This window comes from Stegostoma tigrinum, chromosome 31 (genome assembly GCF_030684315.1).
Source record: "Stegostoma tigrinum isolate sSteTig4 chromosome 31, sSteTig4.hap1, whole genome shotgun sequence".
Classification (NCBI taxonomy): domain Eukaryota; kingdom Metazoa; phylum Chordata; class Chondrichthyes; order Orectolobiformes; family Stegostomatidae; genus Stegostoma; species Stegostoma tigrinum.
The window spans coordinates 15444746-15455255 of NC_081384.1; the positions used below are offsets into that span (position 1 = coordinate 15444746).

The window sequence follows — 10510 nt, forward strand, 5'->3', positions numbered from 1 at the left end:
GCTGTATTCTCCCTCTATTGTGTGACATTACTTTGGAATCTTTCTATAATTTGAGCCAGACTGAATTATGTGAGACTAAGCAAAGTACAGGTTCTTGCCCCATAACCTACTGTTCACCAGCATTCAGGACTTCCCACGATCTGTGGGTTGCCATTGGCTCCGTGGAAACATCAATATCATTGATAAACAGTTTTTTTATTTGATATTTAAGTGTTTCTTGTGTGTTTCTTATCAGATGTGTGGCAAATCAGAAAATGTAATAGTGAGAGACTACAATATTTCAACAGTTAATTGAATTTCAAAATAATTTTATAAGTTGGCCCCTGCATCAAAATTTGGTTAGCAATAAATAAAAAAAAGAAATTTCCAAAGCTCAGTTATTTTCTGTAGACAATTCAGGTGATTTTCATAAGAACTGTCCTTGTGAAACAGGAATGTGCGTGGGGTTTCAAGCCCAGTCATTGCAATGACGCAGATTTTGTTGATAGAAAGGACATTGACTCTGTTTTTCATCGGGATTGCTCCATTGACTGAGTGGAAGTGATAACAAAGGTGGAAAAACACAATTTCAGCACAGAGCAAAATCAATGGCAGTGAAGAAGTGGTTTTGAGATCCCTTTGAAAACAAGAGTTCAGATGGTTTACCATATTTCCATGTCCATTCAACTGTCACTATTCCTATACTCAGATTAGTGACCTCCCAGGCACTTTTGTTGACTACTATTATAGCAGTGCTCTACTATTGCCAGATATGAAAAAGGTTAGCTGTGTGTAATTTTACTGTCAACAATATAACAAAACGCATTTTGAAACCACTGCTTAGTTTTTACTTAGACTTTAGAGAATGTTTCCTGGATTTGCTCATGAAGTGCCTCAAAAAATTACTGGCATCAAAGAAACATAATACAAAATGCAATGAAGCCTCAAATGTTGATTGTGGAAGTTACTGTGCTGAGAAAAAGGCTTGTAATTTGTGTGTGGAAAACAAGTCATCACTCCAAAACAATATAGTTTCAGTTACATCAATTAGCCAAAAGTTAAGCTGGCCAGTGCAATGTTAATTAATTGTTCCAGGTCGTTTCTCATTCTTCAGTTGAGACTATGATGATTGTGCCTCGATGCGAAACCACTGAATGTGGGAAATCCATCTTTCCCATCAAGTCGCAAACTGAAATAAATTGCACTGAAACTCCCATTACAAGTAACCAATCATAGGCAAAGATGGCAAAGCCTCAAGAACCTCTATTGATGGAAGGTAACCTGGCAATATTTCAGTCAGTTTTATAATCTCCATCACTCAATGCTGACAAGTTACTTCCATAGCCAAGACCTTTTAACCACTCTGACCATTCACATTTTCCATATTAATATGTGTCATTGACATCAAAATCTACAGTCTTTGTGGATTTTGTGCATTTAATTTCTGTAGATCATTTATACTGAAACAAACCCCTCTTACGTCTGGTAGCACAACCTGATATTGTCAGCAAATTTCCTATTGCTACAGCGCCCTCTTCTATTTAGTTTCCAAATGATGTAAGTGGCAGAGATTGACGTGTTTTCGCTGATGAATTTTATAGGTTTGTCAAGCTCCAATATTTTCACATGGGTTGGCCTTGCATGAGGATGTTGGTTTCAGACACACCAATGACGCAGGCACTGTTGCCAAAAAGGCCATTGACATTGTTTTCCCCAAGGATGCTCAAAGTTTTGTGATTATTGGCTGCAAATTGAATTGATAACAAGACAAAAAAACACCCCCATCCCCTATATAAACCCTGAATCACCACAAGCAAAATCAGAAACTGAGCTCCAACCTAACAAAACCTGCAGCACTTTCCGAACATGCAGAGAATGGACGCTGGGATGGACCTGCTCCACAGCTCCGGGGTAGAGCTGGTGCAATACCTACAGATGAATTACAAGGACTCCCAGAGCTGGTTCACCTTTATCTCTTTGGCCGCTGACCTGAGAAACACTCTCTTCATTTTCTTTCCCATCTGGTTTCATCTATGTGAAGCAGTGGGTGTCAAACTCATCTGGGTAGCAGTCATTGGAGACTGGCTCAACCTCATCTTCAAATGGTATGTATTTTCAGAGAAGCTCTTTGGAGTTTTACTAAAGGTCTCATATGAGCAATGGAATAGACCCTAGTACAGGACAAATAGAAAACTGTGAATTGATCACTTTGTGATATCCACTGGTCATGAAAAGCATTGTATCAATGTTTTCTTTCTTTTCGAATTTAACATCAGATATACTTGTTTTCACCTGCTTCGAGACCTGGAAACTTGTGACTGACGACAAGTAGTTCTTTTCATTTCAACCTCAAGTAAAGAAAATGAAAAATGTTTAAAAATTAACATATTTTGCAACATTTCTTCTTGCAATTCTTGTGTCATGGTTTGCTTCCAGCCCAGTCTGTCCTGAACTAAAGTTTGGACAGATAACTGACCTCTAACTGACAAAGAGGATCTTGTGGTCAAAGTGGGAATATAAAGTAAGCACGAACCATTTTCAGGGAAATGTTTGAACCACCTTGCCACTGCACCTTTCAATGATCATATACAGAGATTTGGAATATTTTTCTGGAAATCAAAAGAGTATATCATCAGGCAACCCACCAAATATTGAAGCCGCCTCATTCTGTACCATCTGAGATCAAATCAAGTGATACTGATAAAAGTAATTACGGTTTAGTTTTAAAATTATGAATATTTTAAATAAGTTACAGATACTAAAATAAATTATTTAACTTTTCTCCTGTATCTTTTCCTTGGTTTCATCTCTAGTTATTAAAACATATTTAATATTAACAAGATAATCTCAATTGGGGATTCTAGTCTGTGGTGTAGTTCCAATTGAAACCTGCTGAATCATCAATTCCAATGTTCTACCCTTTGGTCCACTGGCCACATTATTGTCAGGTCCCTTTAAGTCTTGCTAAGCCAGTGGTTGAAATTTCCTGCATTCATCAGTGAGGTTTTGGAATACAGTTAGGGTATTTAAGCAAATTACATTATATGCTAATATTTGTGTCATACTGATTTATTTAATAAAGCAAATTGATTTGTTGTATGGAAGAAAATTATTACTTGAGCATAACTCCATGTGTTTAGGCACCGGTTTATATTTCATGGTGTTTAGTCAGAGATCAACTTAGCATCTAAAACAAACAAGCTTGAAATAATTCTAACTTGATTTTTCCTGTGGCTGCGATCAATGTAATAGAGTTAGGAAGCCTTTCCTTCTCGTTTTCCATTCTGTAGTCTGGCATCACAAAGTTGTCCTATAATGAACTCTTGGCAAGAGTTAAGAAATCTCAACAGGGGATTCCAGCTTGTGGTTTAGTTCCAACTTTAACCTGCTGAATAATCAACTCCAATGTCGACTCAATGTGCCAGATCCCTTTAACTCTTCCTAAGCCATTGAAAACTTTTGTAATTTCTTGCATGTATGGGTAAGGTTGCCTAATCAAATACAAGGCATTTAAGCAAATTACATGATGCATATTTGATAAAGGTTAATCTTTCTCCCTTTTTTTTCTCTTACAGGTTCCTATTTGGACAAAGACCTTACTGGTGGGTCCATGAGACTGAGTTTTATGCTAATTCTTCTCTCCCTGTGGTGCAGCAATTTCCGATCACTTGTGAAACAGGACCAGGTACAGCCAAATCATTACTGTACAGAGGCAACAGCTAGAATTGCAGTTTTAAATGTTGTTTATTTTTGCTTATGCCATCTCCTTACTGTCTACCTTTCTTGTCTGATATAACTTGATACTTTGCAATTGAAGTAATCATATGCTATACATCAATATTAGCAGCTGAAGTAAAACTACTGAAAAAAATTCACATTCTGTTGGGGCTTTTTGTCTTGCAACCATCAGGACAAATGCAAGAATGGCAAATTACAAAGGGAGCAACAACTTATCCTGTATGAGAAAAGGGTGCTGATTAAATGACAAGTCAATTCTGAATCATTGAGACATTGCCTTGGAGAATGCGCACAAGGATTGGACTCAGACAGGCGCGTGGAAAAGGGATGGTGTCAGGAGCTAGGGAAAAGAACAAGGATAGTGGCTTTCAGCCTTCCCAATATTAATTTTAGTTTGTCCATTACTGAATGTTGGGTGAAAAGTCTGATAATTTAAAGATAGCGGAGGAGATGGGAAAGGTGGTGATGAGGTGGAGCTCGGCATGTGTGAACCAGCAGTGTGCTTTCAAATGCTGTCACCTAGGAGCACAAATATAGGAGGGGACCAAGGATAGGTCCTTGTGGGGTACAGGAGGTGACATTATGGGGGACGAATTGCTTTAAAAAACATTACAATGTATACTAGAAGATTTCGCGGCATTTTCTAATTGAGTCCTTGGATGATCTATTTGACAGGAAGTCCATCTGGTCATGCAATGGGTTCAGCTGGTGTCTGGTATGTAATGGTCACAGCACTACTGACCTTTGGATTACAAAAGAAGCAGCCCATCTTGCAAAAATGGTAAGATTTAAAACATTATACATACAATGAGGGCATAGAGATATCAGCACAGATTCCAAGCATTGGATTTGCCTGGATTACTGATTGTACATGAGGTGTAGATGCTGCTCAACACACACAGTTCTGCATGTCAGTGCCTTATAAGTATATGAATAAAAATTGACTATATTTGGATGCACTACTTCTACATTTGTCAAGATCAGACTCAACTTAGAAATATTTACGTACAAACAGATTCAGAACAATGTTCTGTGGGCTGACTTGAACCGCTGCAAATATTATTTGTGATTAAGTATCTTGTACCAAGTGTACATTATATCCATTCACATTATATCCATTCAGACACCTATTTAATTTAATCTTTAGTACAGGTGGAACAAAAATAAGCATCAGTGGATAAATATTAGCTGGTTGGATAGATGATGTAGTATGCTGCGGTTGCAATCCATTTTGAGTTTCATTGTTAGAGATTCATTATTTTACTAACTGTGCATTGATAATCTACCCAACTTTTAGGTGTCTCCATGTGCTGCTATGGACCATGTTCTGGATGATTCAGGTCTGCGTCTGTGCATCCAGAGTGTTTCTGGCCGCTCACTTCCCACACCAGGTCTTTTTTGGAGTTATTTCAGGTCAGGATACTTTCTTTTAATTGAAAATATAACAATGTAGCTTTGTACATTGATTCAGCTTGCACCCATTCGTTATATTCTACATAATGGAGTTCTTAAGGGAATATAAACACAATTTAACGACCTTTTGATCTCATTGCCCTAAACTGATATATTCCTGGTATGGATAACTATATGTGTTTACGGGGTTAATGGACTAATTTGATGTCATGCACTTAAGTCACCAATTGAGATGAAACTCTAGTTCAGGTCCTATAAATGCTTGAAGGCACTTTAACAACAGAGACAAATGTCGTTAAAACTGCTTGAAACCCCTATTAAAATGGTGCTGTTTCATATACACTAAATTCTCATAAAAGTATTTTGCTACTGACATACACTTTCTGTAATATACATATGCTGTCAATCTACCAAAGATATTAAATACCTGGTTACTAATTGCTAATTTCCACACATAGGATTGATTGTGGCTGAAGTGTTTGGCCGGATTGATACAATCTACAATGTGAAGTTTAAGCAATATCTGAAGATCACTCTGTCCTTGTTCTCCTTTGCTCTGGGCTTCTATCTGCTGCTGAAAGTGCTGGGAGTGGATTTGCTGTGGTCAGTGGAGAAAGCCCAGAGATGGTGTGCCCGACCAGAGTGGGTCCACATCGACAGCACTCCCTTCGCTGGTCTGGTCAGGAACATGGGGGCCTTGTTCGGATTGGGATTAGCTCTCAACTCCCCCATTTACGTCGAAAGCTGTAAAGGGAAGAGGAGCCAGCAGTTCAGCTTCAGACTAAGTTGTATAGTGGCTTCATTGCTCATCCTGCACCTGTTTGACTCAGTGAAGCCCCCGACTCAGACGGAATTCCTGTTTTACTTTCTGTCTTTCTGTAAGAGTGCCGCAGTACCTCTGGCTGCTGTAGTGTTTGTTCCGTACTGTGTGTCACAAATTGTGAACCGAGAGGAGAAGGAAAAGTTTCTATAGATTTCCGAAGGCTCAAAACTTGGAAACATGTTTGCAGCACTGATGTGTGCTTTTAAAAACGCTGAGAAAATACTAGAACTGCACTGCATCTGAAAAGAGATTGAAAAAAAACCTGAAGGAAGAGATGGACAAAGGGATAGTGCAAAACAGAAAAAGAAATCAGTGCTTCACCATGATGGAATGTTGATCTACAAAATCCCTTTCCAGATGCTGCTAAATCGTCCAGTGTTTCTGTTTACTTTTCTCTATTTCTTTGTTTTAAAATTCAGTTTTTTGAGGACATTTGTACTTTTTTAGTTTTTAGATGTTATTTTAAATTGCATGTCATCATTCTGATGTGAAAAAGAAGCAAAAACATTCAGAGGAGTCAACTGATGAATTTGTGAATGCTGAATTAGTTAATTGACTTGGTCCTTAATATAGAGTAGCAAACTGTGTGATCCAAATTCCATGCAGTGGATAGTTTTGATTGTTCTGAGTCTAACTATGAGCCAGCTGTATTCTCCTGTCTTGGGAATTCAGCAATTTGACTTAGTGAGGGTGCCGGGCTTAGCGTATAATGAAACAGATGCACATTTCATACCATTGCTTGATTCAATGGAGGACTATGGCACTCTATCTGCCTTGTTCTAGGGCTGGGCTCAGATTAATGCCTTGCATTGACAGGAGCAAAGAAAGGTGGAGAGTCTGCTCTCTTCCTGGTGTAATCTCACTCTGCAGTGGTAGATCAACCTGGAGCTTATCAGGCCAGTAATGCATGAGAAATGGGAAATCAATTTTAAACATCAGAGTACTCTAACTGTTTGGATATAATTATCAACATTTAGGGTTGGGAACAGGCTTTCTGCTGGGTACTATCTGTTAAAATGTTTTCTGTTAGCTCCATGGTATATATTCACACTTCTGGAGTACTTTTTTTAACTCTTCCAAGGGCTGTGGGTGTTGTAAGTTAGGGTGTTTCCTTATTGCCCATCCCTAATTGCCCTAGAGAAGGTGGCCTGCTGCTTTCTTGAACCACTGCAGTCCATCTGATGGAGGTAAAAGCACAATGACACTAGGAAGAGATTTCTAAGATTTTGATCCAGCCATAGTGAAGTACAACTATACAGTGGCTTGAAGGAGGTGTTCCCAATTATTTGTTGCCCTTGTCCTTCTGGCTGAAAGAGGCTGTGAGTCTGGAAAGTGCTTTTGAAAATGACGTGATGAGCTGCTGCATTTCATCTTGTAATGATAATTACAGAATGATTATGGTTCCCAAGGAGGCCATTTGGCACATCACATCTGCATCATCTGCCACAGTGCAATGGTGATAGAAGGGGTGACTGTTTATGATATTGGGTAGGCTGCCAAATAAGCAAGCCATTTTATCATTTATGTCTCTCTATATTCCATTGTATTTTCACTCTGACTGCTGGAGTCCATTTTCAGCCCTTTGTGCCTAGTTGGGAAAGACATTGTAAGGGTGCACGTTTCATTGTAGCTGCATCAATACTGTTTCATGATTCCTGTCTGAATGCTGTTCCACCAGGTAATGACGATGTTGATCTATGTTGTATTCCAGAACACAATGTTCCATGACACAGTCTGGCTAGTGGCCAGCTCTGCACCCAAGAAAAACAAGCAACAGCTGAGACTCAAAATGAATTGTTCCATTTTTTTCTTTTTGTATATGGGTAATATGAAGTCCTCAGAACATTTCAGGCTGTTTTGTTGTAATAGTAATTTCAATTGGTATGGATTCATTTGATTCTAATAAAGTTACATGGCGTAATTTCCATTCAAACCTGAAGTCAGCTCCTTTGTCGCACTCACTAACTCGAGTGCATTCACCGCAGAACAGTGGGAATCACTTGTACCAGTTCCATTTTTTCTAAAAATTCAGTTCATCAAAAATATGAGATAGCAAGAACTGTAGATGCCGGAGGCAGAGTCAACACAGTGTGGAGCTGGAGGAACACAGCAGGCCAGGCAGCATCAGAGAAGCAGGAAAATCAGAGCAGTCCTGATGAAGAGTGTAAACCTAAAATGTTGGCTTTCCTGCTCCTTTGATGCTGCTTGACCTGCTGTGTTGCTTCAGCTTCACACTGTATTGACACCAAAAATATGAGTTTGTTTCCATTTTAAGACAGGCAAACTGTTGTATCTTTACAGTAATTGAATATTAAATTTCTTTTGGGGCATCGAGTGTCAGTTATTGGGTTGCTCAGTAGCAACTTGTTAGGTCGGTGAGATGAGATTACTGTATTCCCTTGGGTAATGGTATCAATTCATAGATGAAATGGGAATTAGAATCAACACTAACACTTTGGGTCAGTAGTTCAGTGCTATACATGAAATGCAAACTTGTCAGAGTTTTAGGCAATTGTGGGGAGAGAAAGTGGAAACAAGTCAGCTATCATTTCCCAAAAGTCTGCAACTGAGTTGTAAAATACCCTCTGATCAGAACGCACTGTGAAAATGTGAGGTCATATAATAATGTAATATAATAATGTAAATAATGTAGTAAATCAAATCCACTAATAACCCTGACTGGAACATAACCTTAATCAGGAAACACATTTTATTGGGGTCTGGGTGTACTTGTATCAGATAAACTATACATTTAATCTTAACCAAGAATTTAAAATTGCCTTTCACTTTTGGAGAACTGCTTTTGAATGCATATTTTGAACTCTTCATACAGCTTAAAGGGCTTAAAGGGTACAGTTAGTCTCACTATATACTCAATATTCCAGCTCAGAAACCTAAATCAAATTAAATATATATAAACTGCTTATTTTATCTAATCGGTAATTTTCCTGCATTGTGGAAGCCAAATTTTGCTCTGTAGCCAATCAAAGAAATTGTTATTACACAAATTATTTATAGGTTACCCAAACAAGGTGGCTCCCTCAATCTATGATGAATTGGTTAATCATTCAAACAAAGGTGGTTAATTTAATCCTGAAATTGCTATTTGAAAAAAATCCACAAAGTGTCAAAGTTCTAAGGTAATCTGTGCAATCTGATGTTTGACTGGATGCTATTTTGAGCAGGCACATGTTTCACTTGTGGGGTGCTTGCAGATGTGATGGACCAAATGGCCTCCTCGGGACCACAATGATGAATATAAGGTTACTACGAAAAATTGTAACAAGAGTTTTGCTGAAAAATCGTCAACAGATAAACTTAAAACAATGTAACTGTACTAAGGATTAGATTCTACTAGCAGGTATGGTCAGGAATGTAACATAACATTAATCTCCAGTACATCACAAAGGCTGTTTTAGAAATTTAGAACTCTTCCCCAAAAAAGCTATTGAAGCAAAGGCACATGAAAATTGCAAAACTGATGGACAGATATTTCTTCTGCAATTATTAAGGATTATGGAAGGTGGTTGGTGGAATTAAGATATGGAACAGTCCATGAGCCAATTAAATAATGGAATAGAGTCGAGGGACCGAATAGCTTACTCTTGTTCTATTGAAGACTCACCACCACTTTTCCAAAGGCATAAGCAATAAATGCTAGTGACAACAAATCCAAAGAATAAATGAAAAAGGAGTGAAATAATTCTTCATATTCAGCAGATAAGGGGTAGTTTTTTTTCTAGTAGCAAGATGCATAAAAGGCTGGTTCAGTTGTAAGCCAGTGATTTTTGATTTGACTTATTATTGTCATGTATAGCAAGCTACAGTGAAAAGTGTTGTCTTAGGTGCTTTTCAGTAAGATTGTACCATACAGTGCATTAGGATAACAGAACAGAGTGCAGGATACAAAATTACAGCTGCTGAGAAGGTAAACAGAGAGAAAAACACAACGTTAAAGAAATCCAATCAAAAGTCTGACAACAGTGGGGAAGGAGCTGTTCTTGAATCAGTTCCTATATGTATACAAACATTTATATCTCCTGCCTGGAAGAGAGTATAACCGGGAAAGGAGAGGTCTTTGAATTATGTTGGCTGCTTTCCTGATGCAGCAGGGAGTACAGATGGAGTCAGTGGATGGAAGGCTGGTTTGAGTGCTGGACTGGGCTGGATTCATAACTCTTTGCAGTTTCTTTCAGTCTTAGAAAAAACAATTGCCAAACCACACTGATGCAATGCGATAGGACGCTTTCTATGGTGAATCTATAAAAATGTGCAAGAGTCCTTTGGACAATCCTGAGGAAGCAGAGACATTGCTGTATTTCCTTGACCATAGTGCCAACATGGGCGAACAAGGACAGATTGTTGGTGGTCATCACTCTCAGGAACTTGACACTCTCAAGCATCTCCACCTCAGCACCATTAATGCAGGCCTATCGCATTCCACTTCCAAGTCATTGACTGGCTCCTTCATTTTGCTGATATTGATGAAGAGATTGCTGTCTTTACACCATGCCGTCAAGCTCCTTCCTGTACTTTGTTTCATTGTTTGAGATTTGA

At 38.5% G+C, this 10510-nt stretch overlaps 1 protein-coding gene across 1 annotated transcript; it reads left to right on the top strand.

Moving 5' to 3' along the window:
• The first annotated feature begins 1813 nt into the window (after positions 1-1813).
• LOC125466114 (glucose-6-phosphatase catalytic subunit 1-like) lies at positions 1814-7886 on the top strand. Its single transcript, XM_048560273.2, has 5 exons — positions 1814-2084; positions 3555-3664; positions 4393-4498; positions 5015-5130; positions 5589-7886. The coding sequence occupies exons 1-5, from the start codon at positions 1846-1848 to the stop codon at positions 6101-6103; spliced, it is 1086 nt and encodes a 361-aa protein (XP_048416230.1). The 5' UTR covers positions 1814-1845; the 3' UTR covers positions 6104-7886.
• Positions 7887-10510: the final 2624 nt, after the last annotated feature.

Coding starts and splice junctions, on each gene's coding strand:
- LOC125466114 (XM_048560273.2), top strand. CDS start 1,846: ATGCAGAGAATGGACGCTGGGATGGACCTGCTCCACAGCTCCGGGGTA. Junction 3,665..4,392: donor CACTTGTGAAACAGGACCAG/GTACAGCCAAAT, acceptor TCTATTTGACAG/GAAGTCCATCTGGTCATGCA. Junction 4,499..5,014: donor CAGCCCATCTTGCAAAAATG/GTAAGATTTAAA, acceptor CCCAACTTTTAG/GTGTCTCCATGTGCTGCTAT.